At 39.0% G+C, this 16,580-nt stretch overlaps 1 protein-coding gene across 1 annotated transcript in view; it reads left to right on the top strand.

Annotated features, from left to right (window-relative positions):
- Positions 1–12,279, top strand: part of wg (wingless) — a 238,778-nt gene extending 226,499 nt beyond the window's left edge. The window contains exon 4 of the mRNA XM_067146510.2: positions 11,776–12,279. Coding sequence (XP_067002611.1) covers positions 11,776–12,279 — 504 coding nt within the window. The remainder of the gene's footprint in view (positions 1–11,775) is intronic.
- The last annotated feature ends 4,301 nt before the right edge of the window (positions 12,280–16,580 follow it).

Below are 16,580 nucleotides of genomic sequence, written 5' to 3'. Positions count from 1 at the left end.
ATGGAGTTTCATTCATTCCATTCTTGACCCGGTCGAATGACTGGAAACAGGCCGAGGATTATTATGATTATGATGATGATGATGATGATGATGATTATTATTATTATTATTATTATTATTATTATTATTATTGTTATTATTATTATTGTTATTATTATTATTTCGCTCTCGTGTAAAGTTAGTGAAATGTCACTTACCTCTGACGTCCAGAATAATAAGGTTCTTCTTGTTTTACTGCTCTTTCTACTTTATTCATCTTATTATTATTGTCTTTGAAAATTCCACATTGGAGAAATATCTGAAAGGTAAATAAATTAACACGGTCCACACAGGAATACGTAATATTTGATGCAGCTCTTGAACACAAAAGTGGGTAAGATAAAATTCCGTAACTTTGCAATTAGTAAAAGATTATTAAAAAGAAGTCTATTCCAGCGGTAAGAAGTTTTCTATGGAGAAGAGCTAAATTCAATATTTTAAGATAATAATTATATCGTTGGCCTGTTGCTGGCAAGATGTCGTGTTTACACTGCACTATGTCTTCTCGTATGGGCTAGAACAAATTTGTTACTTTCATTTACCTGTCTCAGTCTCACCCTTGGCTTTGACAATATGAAAGTGACCGAGGTATGTGTGATACTAGTAATACCGTTCATTATGCAGCTAGTCCCTGTTATGAATGGTGTGAAAATGTCACTCATAGGGTAGGTTGGTGCATGCATTTCAGTGGGCTTGGCAGACTGATATGTAATAGCAACTGCTGGCTCGGCGAGGAAAGCAACGGGAAACTACCTCACTCCTCATTTCCCTAGTATGCCTCTTCAGTGACGCCTAGGCTATCTATGGCAGCTGTTGGCGGAACTGTGGAGGATCAAACCAGCCTTCGGGCTGAATACCCAACATACAACAACATGCAATGATATCGTAACCCTGAAATACGGAACTTTTTTATGTGGTTAATGAAGAGGTAAGCGAAAAATATTCGGAGGCAATTTAAATTGGGAATACAATCAGGGGAAGGTACTGTCCCCTGGAACATTGTCGGGGAAGTCTCACTAACTGGGAAGAGCGACTTGTTGTCAGTTAACTAAATGACATCGTCACGGCTCGCCGGACCAGCGTTTACCAATTGACACGCCTGTGGAACACTGTATCACTTTAATTAAGATGTCCTCTCCAAAGCTTTTTGTCCGATTCTCTTGGATGCCCGACAATCATTGGTATCTGTACACTGTATCAACTCCATGTCGCTTTTAAACTTCGTAGTCGGGCACGCTTCGGCACGCTTCACGATAGGTCCGGGAAGTCTGAGTTGAATAATTCGAGCCGGAGCCTTATTTCTGGACATCAGAGTTAAGTGACATTTCACTAACTTCACACGAGAGCGGAAAAACCTGCTGAGGCGTTCATTTTGCTACCGTTAAGGTAGGTCGCCTCCACAGTTTTGAACATTGTAAAATAAAGTGGGGTCGGCGTTAGGTTGAATTGTTCTATGATCACTTACCGTTGTCCGGCCCCATGGCTAAATGGTTAGTGTGCTCGCCTTTGGTACAGAGGGTCCCGGGTTCCATCACCGGCAGGGTCGGTGATTTTAACCTTCATTGGTTAATTCCATTGGCTTGGGGGCTGGGTGTTTGTGCTGTCCCCAACATCTCTGCAACTCGCACACCACACATAACACTATCCTCCACCACAATAAGCACGCAGTTGCCTACACATGGCAGATGTCGCCTACCCTCATCGGAGGGTCTGCCTTACAAGGGCTGCAGCCGGCTAGAAATGACCACACGAAATTAATGGATTAATTAATTACCATTGTTTATCATTGGGTTCTATTTGCACATACGATAGTATCACATGGCTTATGTTCATTTCTGCGAAACATACAATAGTTCCCATTAAGTAAATGGCGTATGGCTTTTAGTGCCGGGAGTGTCCGAGGATATGTTCGGCTCATCAGATGCAGGTCCTTTGATATGACACCCGCAGGTTACCTGCACGTCGTGGTGAGGAAGAATTTATGACGAAGACGACACATACACCCAGCCCCCGTGCCAGCGAAATTAACCAATGAAGGTTAAAATTCCCGACCTCGCCGGGAATCGAACCGGGGACCCCTGTGACCAATGGCCAGCACGCTGACCATTTGGCCATGGAGCCGGACAACAGTTCCCATAAGAAGATACAACCAAAACAAGTCACATACGAAAACATCCTCAAACGTATTGAACTATCAGAACACCAAAAATTTATGCAACTCACTTACATAACTGTAGAGCTTCTAGATTATACTTACGCCTTGTTCAAATACGTTCGCATTCTAACAATCCTTTCCTTATTAAGTATACATCTCCTTGCTAACGGCACAGTGATGTTGAAACACTGAATCTCGTGTGATGTACGAGATTAAGCAACATTCGGCGTGTTCACCACCTACAGCAAGTAAACTCAGGCACAGACTGCCTGGTCAGGAGCCTCCGGCCTAACTATGGACAGAAGTGTGACTATTGTGCCAGAAGTGTGAATTGAAAATGATCATTTCCAAAACTAAAGCCATATCAGTTCGGAAGAAATCTCTTGTAGGGAAGATAAACTTGGAGCAGATGGTTTATATGAAGTGCTCGTGATGAGTATTTTCCCTGGATGCTAGTATACGAGTAAATGGAAATGAATCAATGTTTATCAAAGACAACACAGTGTTATTGCAGTAGCGATCAAAAATATTTTGTAAGAAAGAAGTGATCTCTCAGACGAAATTATCTTTAAATTACTAATTTTTCAAATCGACCTATTTGTACGGGAGTGAAAGATGAGTGGACTCACTATGTACTAGGAGTCGAAAGTGACAGACACAAAAGCAACGAGAGGAAATGCTGTTACATACGGGTGGAAACAATGGCGGGAGGGTATGAAGTTTGACAGCCCATTCAGTCAAGGTATCTTCACTTATGTCTTAAGCTTCACTGCAAACAGTCTTAAAAACAATAGTGCGTGTCTTTCAAAACGTGCTGTAAAGTCCTTTACGAAGTTTTCAGCGACTTAATTTACTTTTCTTTGAAGTATAGCCACGAAAGTTCCAGACTTCTTTCATCACGCGCAAAGCAGTCCCATATAATTTCGTTTACCTCTTAATTTCCTGTCACCTTTAATTTTCTTTTCATTGAAATATTACCGCTTAGCCACTTAAATTTAACCTCCTTTCCATTTCCACGTTGGACAGTTTTCATTTAAACAAGGTTAATTTACACGCACTTTAACAAATTGTCTTCGAGAACGCAAAAAGAGAATCTGATAAAGATAGGTTTTCCGCTTGATCAAAGCTTTTGTTTGGCCAGGTTCTACTGTACTTGGAATTAAGAGATTAGAGTTAACTTGGGAATGAACTAGATGGATGAACCTGCGCGTGTGCGATGGTCTCGGTCGGGGGTAATGTGGGGCGAATGGAAGAAGGCAAAATACTACTGAAAGTATTAATTATTGAAACGAAGAAAGAGCGACCCTCGCTTTTCAGCACCACCTGAAAACAGCCTAAAGAACGTTTCTTGAATTGTTTCCTACACCACAAAAGGCTGATTTATCTTCACTACCACAGAGGGAGAAGAATATGACGATGATTAGACTCGGTCTGTAATAATTTGAGATTAAAAGGTGTTGAACTAAGCGAGGACTATTGTAAAATTGTTTTCTTAAAGAGAGGATGCACCGGGAAGAACAGAAATTTTTCTGTGTTTTAAAAGATATGTGGCAAAAGAAAATTGTAGAAAACAAAATTAGCACTGACTTAGTCAGTGAAGGATGCATGCTTTTCCTAGAATATATAACATTGTTTACCACCTAGGATAAAGGGAACTCGTACAGTTGAGGCGCTGGTCTTCTTAGCAGGTTCGGTCCTGGTTCAGTCCGGGGGTATTTGATGGTGCTCAAATACGTCATCCTCGTGTCAGTAGATTTACTGGCACGTAAAAGAACACCTGAGGGACTAAATTCCGGCAACTCGGCGTCTCCGAAAACCTTAAAATAGTAGTTAGTGGGACGTAAATACAATAACATTATTATTACTCCCACTTTCAAGTGATCCGGAACTGGGGGATGGGAGATTTCAATTCTATTCCGTTCTAACTAAACGAGGTAACAGAGCTAGTTACAAACAAGACTTGCGAACGTAGTTTGTAAATTCACAGAGGGTATAGAATGAATGCTGAAAAGCATAATACGTAAAAATCTAAGATGTATTCTATGTATGTATGTTATTGTTGTAATTTCTTGGTGGGGCACATATGAACAAGTTTCAGTATGCATTAGGAGATATAGATTAATTGATTGGTTGACAGGTCAAAAGGACGTACATTAAAATTGGGATACATAAATTGTATTTGAGTGGTTAAAGGTCACAGGCTGGTCTCTAGCCTCCGTGTATAGCCGGACATTATCTGCCTTAGCGGAGAAGAATGTTGCAACACTGGACTCTTGAGGGAACAGATCGGAATTAAGTTCTCGTGTCATAGCGATATTGTGCCGCCTCTAAGGCCGTCAATCCTGCTTTCCGTTTGACGCGTGGCTGCACCCTTCCCTCACTATTAATAACAGACAAAGAATGCGCTGGTCCTTGGGAGGCCCGTATTTGTCACACCCTGTCGTTAGCTACTTCTGTACGGCCACCCAACCACAAAGAAAGAGCAGCCCTCACCACCTGAATAACAGCCTAAAATACGTTTCTTGAATTGTTTCCTACACCACAAAAGGCTGATTTATCTTCACTGGCACAGAGGTGAAGTAAAAGGAAACCACGAGAGGGTCACTGCTAAATAAAGAGGCTAATACAATATTCATAGTCAGCACCTTCACACATAGTCCTCACTTCTGAGCTATACGATTCGAAACTTGGCTCCGTTGGATGTACTGAAAGTTATCATCAATGATGTGTAAAAGGTTAACTCTTAAGAACGCACGATTGGATTTGTGCGAACGAACTACTATTTGAATATTGAATTTTCACGACTGTATTGTATTCGAAATTTTATTTTCAACTTATGGTGGGATCCGATCCCATAACCTTCCATTTCGCGTCGGTTGCTCTAACATTGAACTATGTTAGCCTAGGTCATATTTGCTCTGTTGGAAAGGATCTAAGCTACAGATATGGCACTACTGCTATCACATTGTAGAGTGCGTGCAAGTCGCCCGTTGTTAGTCAAGTCAATGAATACTGAGTGTTCACGACCGCATTGTAATCGAAATTAACTTTCAACATTATAGATCGAAGACGACCTAGGCCATCATAGCCCAATCGTACTGCAAACGATGCGAAATTAGGAGGTTGTGGGTTCGAATCGCACTGGTGTCCGGTTGGCCAGTTTTGTTTTCTACGTAACATCTCTTGAACACTTACTCTATGTACAGAACACGCTTTAATAAGTTGTAATTTAATTTCGAGAACATCCAATTGTTCTTTATACATTCTCTTAGACCAATGAGTATTGTTAGAAAACATTTTTTTCCAGAAAATGACATTTTCGATTGTATTACCATCTGATTAATATGGTACTTATAAATGATTGTATTTTAATATAAATAGTTTTTGCTGTTTTTCCTTTTTACAATTTGCTTTACGTCACACCGGCACAGATACTGTGCAGAGATGAGAAGAATGCAAGAATGAGGAATGTGGCCTGCAAGCACGAACTTCCTGTTCTGCCCAGACAGATCGGCTCTTATCTGCTCGAATCTGCTGTACGAAAACATTGATTCACACTTTGCATTTCGCTCGATTACAACTGACAAGAGATAATATAAAGTCGCCTGGATAGTAGCGCAGTTGCTATGGTAACCATTGCGTCACTGGCTCTGCTGGTGAAAACCCCTTCGCCCCGTGCCTCACCGGGCATGTGCATTCTTCTGATCTCCCAACAGTATGTCTTATGGTGACGTTGGGATTGGAAAGGGCCAGAAGTGGGGAGGAAGCGACCGTGTCCTTAATTAAGGTACAGCCCCACGCATTTGACTGGTGTGAAAATGGGATACCACGGAAAACCATCTTCAGAGCTGCCGACAGTGGAGTTCGAACCCGCTACCTCCTGAATATAACTTGTCAGCTACGTGACCCAAACCAAGCAGTCTCACGCTCGGTTTTTGTATTTGTTTTACGTCGCAGCGACTGATCGGGTCCATGGTTAAATGATTAGCATGCTGGCCTTTGATGCAGAGGGGTCCCAGGATCGATTCCCGGCAGGGTCGAGAATTTTAATCACAATTGGTTAATTTCGCTGGCAGGGGGCTGGGTGTACGCGTCATCTTCATCATCATTTCATCCTCATGACGACGTGCGAGTCACCTACGGGTGTCAAATCATAAAGGACCTGCATCTGGCGAGCCGAACTTGTCCTCGGTCAGTCCCGGCACTAAAATCCATACCCCATTTCATTTTTGAGAGGTGTTATGGCAAGGATGGGACACAGGAGTGATAGGAATAGAAAATAAGCGATCATGGCCTTAATTAAGGTACACCCTGCAGCAATTTCTTGGTGGGAAAATGGGGAACTATCCTTGGGTTGCCGACAGTTGGGTTCGAAACCACCACCACCCAAATGCAAGCTCATTAGTACGTGGCCCGAACCGCGTAGACAGTGAATAGGAATGTATATGAATCTAAGCAACAAATAGTAAGACTATTAACCAGAGAAACGTTTGCATTGTTCTCGCACGAAACCTATGTCAGATTGGAAACCGCAATTCCAAGCGAGGGAGATATGTTCGCACATCACTGAGAAAATAAAAACAAAATTTCGAGGAGCATCAATCCTCTCCAACTGATGTAAATAAGGATTATAGTGATCACAATATACATCACATGCGAGATGTATAGTCTCAACTGAGGGAACATATGTTACAACGAATTTCATATTGATTAGTTGGGGTGGTAAGTATTTTAAACAATGAAGGGGAAATGTTAATCTCAGAGCATTCTTGAGCGAGGACATTTCCTAGGACTGAAATGTGCTAATTGCTTTACTTTACAAAAATGCAAAACATTCAGAAGTTTGACTTTGAATAGGCAAATATTTAAAAAAAAAAAGATATTTTGTTGATGATGCATTACCGTTTGGAATGAAAATGAATTTTATTTTAAAGAGGTAATATGTGTACACCTCCGTGGTGTAATGGTTAGTGTGATCAACAGCCACCCACGGAAGCCTGGGTTCGATTCCAGGCTCCACCACATATAAATTTAAATCATTGTTCTACTCGAACTAAATTTGGTACATATATTGCTATTGGTTTTACGTCAAACCGGCTCTGACAGGTCTTATAGCGACGATGCAATAGGACAGGGAAGGAAGTGACCATGGTGTTAATTAAGCTGCTGCCCTGATGAAAATGGGAAACCATGAAAAACATTCTTCAGGGTAGCAGAAAATGCAGTTCGAACCCATCATCTTCCGAACACAAGCTCACAGCAAAGTGTCGCCACTAAAGTGAGATTTATAATGCCGTCTGTTAAACATGGGAAATTAATGGCTGAAGATGACCCTAAACTATGGTTGAAAAAAGGTCCCTTTCATACGAAATGGTGTAATTTTTTGTTATTTCTTTTAATTGTTTTCCTATACTCTTGAACACTGTGTCAATAAGGATCAAATATAAAGTTTCTTACTTACGATTGTAAAAGATCGGTACAGAACCTCGTAAACCCTAGGAAATGTGGTATCAATCGCAATCCTCTCTGGTAGGTTCGACATAGTGAAAACAATTACTCTGAAAACTATCCGCGCAGCGTGGGGGTTTGCTTACACTTCAGCAGTGAAACAGTGTGGCGGCGTTTACTCCAGGATTTTTAGTTTTCAACGAGGACGGCGATAAGAATTAAAAGCATTTCTCATTTTATTTTGTTGCTTGCCTTTCCTGGCGAGATCTAGTGTTTACGGTGCACTATGTCTTCTAGTATGTGCTAGAGCAAATTTATTACTTTCATTGACCTGTGTCAGTCTTATCCTTGGCCTTGACAATATGAAAGTGACTGAGGTATGAGTGATGCTAGTACTGCCATTCCTTATGCAGCCAGTCTCTGCTATGAATGGTGTGGAAATGTTGCTCATATGGTCGGTTGGTGCATGCGTTTCTGTCACTTGACAGGCTGATATGTACCGTTAACTTCTAGTTCGGCGAGGAAAGCAATGGGACACTGCCTCACACCTTATTTCCCTAGTGCGTCTCTTCAGTGATGATTAGGCCATCTATGACAAGTAATGGTGCAGCTGTTGAGAATCCAACCAACCTTCGGGCTAAGGATTGATCATACATGCGTGCGTCTGTGGACGATAATCGTTTGTTGTCTGTAGTGTCGAATGTGCTATGATATAAGTAACTGTGAGCTGTGCAGAACCACAGTTCCGTAGTTAGAGGCTTAGAAATAGTAGGCCTACATTATTTATACGATATTCCTTAGACGTACATAGGACACTCTGCTGCCACCTGCTTCTGTACACCTTTGCTTCAGGCTAAGCAACCGTGCAGCAGGGATGGATTTTAATTGTTTTTTGCTATGACGCACCCACTGGAGATGATTACGATTGATAACTACAATGTACAAAGTATGTTATTCATATGAATATTATGATAATTTCTTACTAAAATGAATATGTTATAAACAGTACAATTGTCGTCCGGCTCCATGGCTAAATTGTTAGCGTGCTGGCCTTCGGCTACAGGGATCCCGGGTTTGATTCCCGGCAAGGTCGGGGATTTTAACCACAATTGGTTAATTTCGGTGGCACGGGGGCTGGGTGTGTGTGTGTCGTCTTCATCATTATTTCATCCTCATTACGACGCGCAGGTCGCCTACTGGCGTCAAATCAAAAGACCTGCATCTGGCGAGCCGAACTTGTCCTCGGACACTCCCGGCACTAAAAGTCATGCGCCATTTCATTAAAAAAAAGACAATTGTCATGAAAATTGTCATACTTAATTTTTCAAGCGTTATTTGGTTTTTATGTTGATATCCCACATGTCTGTGATATTTTCCGGAATTTTTCTACCTCGGGTTTCGCAATGATGCTGGTATGCCTTATCTGCACGCCCAAGATGATATCTACTCTTGCGGTAGCATTATCGGTCTGAAAATTGGCACAAATTCTTCCCTGATGAAGGGCTAACGACATGTGTATGTCTTGCCTTTTTTGACTCAAGAACCCGTCAACAGCCCTAAAGTATAATTTCTTTAAAACTGAAGAAAGGCGTGAAAGCTAGAATATATTGAAAGATATGGAGGTTACAATGTGTCTTGAACATTATTCTAAATACTGTATGAAGTCATGCAGATTTTTGAATGTGTATTTACTTGTCAATCTTATCTCTAATTGAAACTATACTTGTGAAAAGTATTGTAGTATTGAAAAAAGCCTTCAAATATATATACAATTCATTAATTAAATAGTAAAATATTTATTACAGTCAAATTGATCTTCGAATACTGTGTTACATTTACATCCATATCTGGATAATAAATCATCTCAGAACTTTCATTTAATTTTTTTCACAATTGGCTTTACGTTGCACTGACAGAGAGGTCTTATGGCGCCGATGGGATAGGAAAGGGCTAGGAGTTGGAAGAAAGCGGCCGTGGCCTTAATCAAGGTACAGCCCCAGCATTCGTGTGATGGGAGACCACACGGAAAACCATCTTTAGGGTTGGCGTCAGTGGGGTTCAAACCCACTGTCTTCCGAATGCAAGCTCACAGCTGCGCTTCCCTAACTGTACGGTCAACTAACTCAGCATTTATAGTTATTCTGTGAGAATTGGATTACCACATGGACACTGGGGAATGGAGAGTGGGAAATGTAATATTCGGGTGGATTTATCATTAGCTTCTCGCTAAAGTCTCGAGAAAGTTTGAATCCTGGTCACTCCATGAAGGATTTCAGAAATTAAATTTCAACTCCTTGCGGTTCGGATTCAGCGTAAAACTGAAGGACCTTGCTGCTGTGATCACGGTATCAGCAGTCACATCAAACTAGAAGCTTGTTTTGAAACGGGAACATTGTCCAGGGTGAAGAGGACATACCTTTTCTCTTCCTTTCTATATCTTATACCACACCCTAATGAAGGCGCGATATTTGTCACACACATGCACTTGAACGGCCCAGTTTTAGGTGGGATGCACTTTCTGACGCCAACAATACGTAGAGGGATTATTTATTATAGCGTGTTTCTCTTATGGTTGATTGTGTGTGAATTAAATGATGTGTATGAAGACGAAGTACAACACATGGTCCCCGAAATAGAAATTAACAAGACATGGCTAAAATCCCGGACCGACCGGAAATCGAAGGCTATGTCGCACACAATTCAGCCAAGAGAGAATGTACCTTTGAGGATAAATTACAATTGTAAACTATTATTCTTGGTTTATTGATTTATGTTTTATTCCGTTCTTGTAAAGGCAAATGTTCATATAGGCCTACTGTATGTATAAATATATATATGAGGTGCTGTCAAGGTAAGGGGAGAAATCAACGTGGGGCAGATATTTTTTTTTAAATATGAGTAATGGACGGCAGAAATGTGAGTCAAATTTCTTAAATTCAAATATTTTGATCGGTGTGGCTGCATGTACGAAGAACGAACTCAGCAGGTCTACTAACTGTTTACATAAGCGTTGGTGCATTTCCGTGTACACCCACCACTTCCCTTCTTTTTGAAAATGAAAATAATCTTCAAATATTTCACGACAATCAAATCTCAATAACTTTTACAAAATTAAAGGACTTACGTTGCCTGTGTAAGTTATTGCCGTATGCCTCTTTACCGTGGAATAAAATGTTGGCGGTATCATCGACACTCAAACTCAGATATCACGGGAAAAAAGAACAAGAGATTGACAGCCGTGACTAAGGTATGATAACTGTACTTACGAATTAGTGATATCATTTGACTTTTGTAATAGAAGATTTAGTTGGAGAAGAACAGTATTATCGTTTCCTTGGTACGTTCATTAGATATGTCCAGTCCTTGACAATATTACACAGTTGAGGATTGTCTGCTCAAAAGATGCTATTTCCACTTGCAAGGAATAAATTAGTATTTCGTCCACTTGCATTACAGTAGTTGAATATTATATATTTATATGAATATTGCAGACAGGATTGTACCAAAACTGATCATGCATACGTTCCACGTACCTTTTACTTTAGGTTTCTTGAACTTTTCGCACAATTTTAAGATGGAAATGGCACCCGTTTCAACATACACTCCTCAAATGTAGAGTACAGAAATTAGGAAATACTTTTAATGTTTTTGATTCAATATTCTCAATTAGTGAAATTAAATAATATAAATATTTTTGATAGAAAATTATTCAATTGTACCTTCTAGGAACAAATACTTAAATCTGAAAATTCATCAAGTCATTTATTTTTGTTGGGTTCGCCGGAATGAAATGATTTCACATGTATTTTCCATTTACGAAAACCATGCAAGTAGTTAGTGGGACGTAAAGCAAACAACATTATTATTATCTTTTCCTCAAAACATACCTTTGTTGAGTACGCCTTCTGCATTTGCAACTCTCCGTAATATCATGGCATTAATTTTTTATCTTACGTTTCTAGGTAATTTGGGTCTCGCTTTAACTTCTTATCTTCTTTTAGAGGCATATCTCAGTGCCACAACCCTTCGAGCTAGTTCTGCTTTGTGGAAGGAAACGTATGAGTGATTGATGAATTGTAGGATTGTTCTTCACATTGCAATCTTCATATGAGAATTCTTCTCTTCTGTTGCAGCATGTTCGCGAGCAGATGAAGCAGGAGTGTAAATGCCACGGCATGTCAGGGTCATGCACGGTCAAGACTTGCTGGATGAGATTGCCCAGCTTTCATGTGGTTGGAGACAATCTCAAGGATCGTTTTGACGGAGCGTCGCGTGTGATGGTGGACAACGCGGGTAGCCAACGTGGTCCTGCTGGGAGCAAGAAGAACCGGTACAACTTCCAGTTACAACCTTACAACCCGGACCACAAAGCTCCTGGGAAGATGGACCTAGTGTACTTAGAGCAGTCACCCAACTTCTGCAACAGAAATCCTCGGCTAGGCATACAGGGTACGTCGGGTAGACAGTGTAACGTCTCTTCTATAGGAGTGGACGGGTGTGAACTCATGTGCTGTGACCGAGGGTATCGTGCGCAGGAGGTGACGGTGGTTGAAAGGTGCGCATGCACTTTCCACTGGTGTTGTGAGGTCAAGTGTAAGCTCTGCCGCACGAGAAAAACAATTCACACATGCGTGTAACTCGTAATAATATATACTTAACTGCGATTTTCGGATTTAAAATTCTTTGGTTGGTTTATTGACATTCCTTCTAAAATGTTAACAACCTTTTAAAGTGAAATGATCGAATTTTGGTTGTTCTTGAACTGAGCTGTGAAATATTCTTGAGAAAAATTCAATACGACGAATATATACATATCTAATTATATTTTCTGACATGTAAAGGAATTGTGGAATTTTAGGATGTAGGCGAAAGAAATAAGTATACATCTTACACTCCTCACCTTTTCTACATAATATTGTACGAAATTATCCATTTGTCATTATTCAAGTCACATGGCTGGATTAAATGATTAAGACATTGAAAAGCTTTGCGAAAAATCTGTTACTGTAGAATAATTTAGACACGACTACTTTAAAATAATACACAAGACAAAATAATATTACTTAAAAGTCAGCTAAAAGCGTCACATGTGATTCATGCACGATCAAATAAAAATCGTGAGCGCTCTGAACACTTCTTTGTTAACTGATGTGCGACATAATTTCTCTTGAAGTCTTGCCGTGAGTTTCAAAATCACCATTTCTCAGTATAACACATTTTATTTTTGAAATTCTTATAAACAATGAAGTAATTTTCACACTTCCATTTCTTACAAGATTAGAGAAAAACCCTAGAAGATTTAACTTACTCTAACTGGATATAAGTTAAGGCAGAGTTAATACTTTTTCCGAGAAGCATATTTAATGCGAACAAGATCTCAAAATGTAGTCATTTTTGTCTTATTGTTTTGAAAATCGGGTACATGTTTATGATGCTTAAGTGGGCACACATTTTGCTATCTTTCCTGAAATAAAAATGCTTATAACTCCGCGACTACAGATGCTTTCCAGCAACATTTTACATTTGAAATTAAATTTAGAGGGTCGCGTTCAGTGAATATAATGTGTACCGAAGAGATAGTACCGACCGGACACAACATTCTGATTGTGTATCTCAAGTACAATGCTGTCGTGAAAATTAAGTATTGACATGAATTGGCCCACAATATGCGACAAGCACGCACTCTACAGTTGTGATGTCAGTAATGCCAGACCTGTAACTCAGATTTTTTCCATCAGAACAAACATGAATGTAGCTCAACTGGTAGAGCATCCGATGCGAAGTCGGAAGGTTGTGGGTTTTGATCCCACTGGTGCCTGGTAGGCTATTTTGTTCTGTACTAAATAGCTCCTCGGCATGTGATATGTCCTGAACACGACCTATTAAGTTGAAAAAGTATTTAAGTTACAATGCGGTCGATAAAAAAAATATTAACATTTTACATGACAAACATAAATTTATTATCATTTTGATTTAAAAACCTAGTAATTACCTGTATTTTAAAATCAGATATGCATATAATTTATTGCAGCTAAATCGTGTTTGAACTACGAATCCTGGTATTGACATAGTATTTACATTGAGTATTTACATGTTTTTCTTGCAGAAGTGATTTAAAGACATTATACTCTATTCTAGAACATCATTTATCCAGATCATATTTATTTTGTTATCCGTTACTGTTCTTATACATTCACCCTATTTTTACGCTAGTGTTTATTTTAAAGAAATTAAATTTATAGAGCCTACAGAATATTGCCCGTATACATAAAATACACAACCATGCAAAACTTTATGTAAATATATTCAAATTAGAACCTTTATAACAAAAACGAAGTTTGAAAATAAAATTTACAAAAGAGTCAGCAGCAAATATACGACAAAGTAGGGCACAGAATCTAACATTCATAGACATTTTAAAATATATATTTTGTAGTAGTGGAGAGAACTGTAGAAACGAAATTAGAATAAAGAGGGAAGTAAGCTTTGTGCTATAGAACAATTAAACATTTTTTATACGTGGGCCTAAGGTTTTTTCCTCCCCCAATATGAAGTGAAATGCTGAATAATATAAATTGGATCAGTCACATACTATCATAATAATATATACTCGTATAATGAATATCCTCAAGAATTTTTCATCAGTATTTTCTCCCCAACAGATGCCAATTCGGATCGCACGGTGCATCCCTGATTACTTGCCACATACCCAAAGACTCTCGGTCCTAGAAAGGGCTCTTACATGCATAAACCAAATATTTTCGAATTAATCTTGTGTGTATATATATATTATCGTGGAATAATTCTCTGTGAACTGAATTCATCCCACAGTGAACAAGGAATGAAATTAATAAGAGACGTACAGTTGACGCATCTTGATATAAATTTTAAGAATTTTAGACTTTCGTGTGATTTTGCCTCCAATGCATTCGGTAATACAGCCGGGAAATAATGAGGTGAACTTTTTAATAACCGATATTAGTGAAAGACTGAACATGTATAGATATAGTGAAGTGTATTTATGTACGACTGTTCCGATACCTTGTGTATCTCCAAAGCGTATTACTTGACGCTAGTCACCCGTATGGAGGCAATTATTATGCCGTTGTATATAAGAGAACTATTATAACCGACTAATGCCGTTATATTGTAGAAAGTTTCTTCAAGACATTATTATTTATTGTGAGGCTGTTCTCTCAACATAGTATGTGTTCCTTGTGTGTATGAGTTATTTTCTTTAACATATTATATTAGTTTGTAAGAGAGCCAATTCTCGCTAATAACTGCTGTGATTCTCAAAATTAGTCAAATAGCATTCCCAGGCAAGAGAAGTACACATCTCGTCTTATGCCTCATAAAATTTCCATGGTTTACTAAGTTATTAATTCCGGTTTGACGCTAGATCATTTTTGTAACTGTGAGGAAGAGATTTTTGTACCTTGCTTAATAAAATTATTTTGTAAATTGTACATCAATTTTACTGTAATTGATGTCTTATTTTGAGGATTGATTATGGGCATTAACATTTGAAATATCTCACTAATGCCAACTGTAAAGTGTAGAACTTGATGGTAGGAGTGAAGTAACCACAGAATTTAACCATATCAAGAAGAAAGTCTCAGATATGTCCATCAGTACCATTTTATCTAAATCCATTAGCTTTAGACGGCATAGCAACAGAACAAGATACTTACTTTTAAAATGATCATAGTGGATCTTGATGATAAAATTAAACTGACATTGAAAATTTTCTATTAACTTTCATAATTCATTTAAAAATTCACACGAACAAGAGTTTTGTTGCATTTAAGGCACGTTTCGACTGATGGCACAGTACTTTCGTTGGAGTAAATGTCTGGGAACCTGCATTCCCTGACAAAATATAACATAAATGTATTGTTCCTAATTTTGTTTTAACCTTATTGAACAAGGACATTTTCTTTAATTTTTGAAGAAGATTTTATTGTATTTCATAAAATTTCCAAACATTTCTAACAGTAAAAATGCTTTATATGTAAAGAAATATATTGTAATTTTTGAGGTACTGAATTAGAATATTCTGGTTCCTTTTATTATGAGATCCTTCAGTTCAGTGCTTTTGATTAATTTAGTGTTTGCTATCAGTGAATATTTTTATACTTAACTTTTTCTTTGGTTGCTGTACTAAATCAGGATTTGTTTAACAGATCAGTATTTTCAAAACCTCAGTTACGGACAGTCGTCTCAAGTTTCATTTGAAAAGTCTTTATTACGAAGTTATATTAAAGTAATCGTGTCGGGTACCGCAAATACTTTACCACAGTGATTCACAATCAGAGAAGAAAAGATAATTTTCATGCCTTCGTTTCACTGAATCGGTACTGTAATTACTTCTGTGATAACATGCACTGTGTTAAATTAGCAAAAGCTCCCACTAAGAATGGGGTCGTGATATCAGGCATGACGGAATGTTCTTTATCATTTTCTGTCACTGTGTAATTATTCTTTCTCCTTTGGCTCTGGAATTTTTGGAGTACAATTTGGACATTGGTAACAGTGGAGCCAATTGAATAGTTAGCTAACTGTTGAATATTCTCCACGTATGTTGTATGTTGTATGTTGGGTATTCAGCCCGAAGGCTGGTTTGATCCTCAACAGCTCCGCCAACAGCTATCATAAATAGCCTAGGTGTCACTGAAGAGGCGTACTAGGGAAATGAAGAGTGAGGTAGTTTCCCGTTGCTTTCCTCACCGAGCCAGCCGTTGCTATTACATATCAGTCTGCCAAGCACACTGAAATGCATGCACCAACCGACCCTACGAGCGATATTTTCACACCATTCATAACAGGGACTGGCTCCACAATTTTTTTTAATTAACCAGCAGTAAAACGAAGATGCTATGTTGCCAGGGGTGGACTGTCTACCGTGGGCGGTAATGGCGTGCTCGGCTCCCGTGGA

The sequence above is a fragment of the Anabrus simplex genome, chromosome 4, assembly GCF_040414725.1.
Source record: "Anabrus simplex isolate iqAnaSimp1 chromosome 4, ASM4041472v1, whole genome shotgun sequence".
Classification (NCBI taxonomy): domain Eukaryota; kingdom Metazoa; phylum Arthropoda; class Insecta; order Orthoptera; family Tettigoniidae; genus Anabrus; species Anabrus simplex.
Note: the sequence above shows the minus strand (reverse complement) of the source record. Positions and strands in the feature narration are given on the sequence as shown.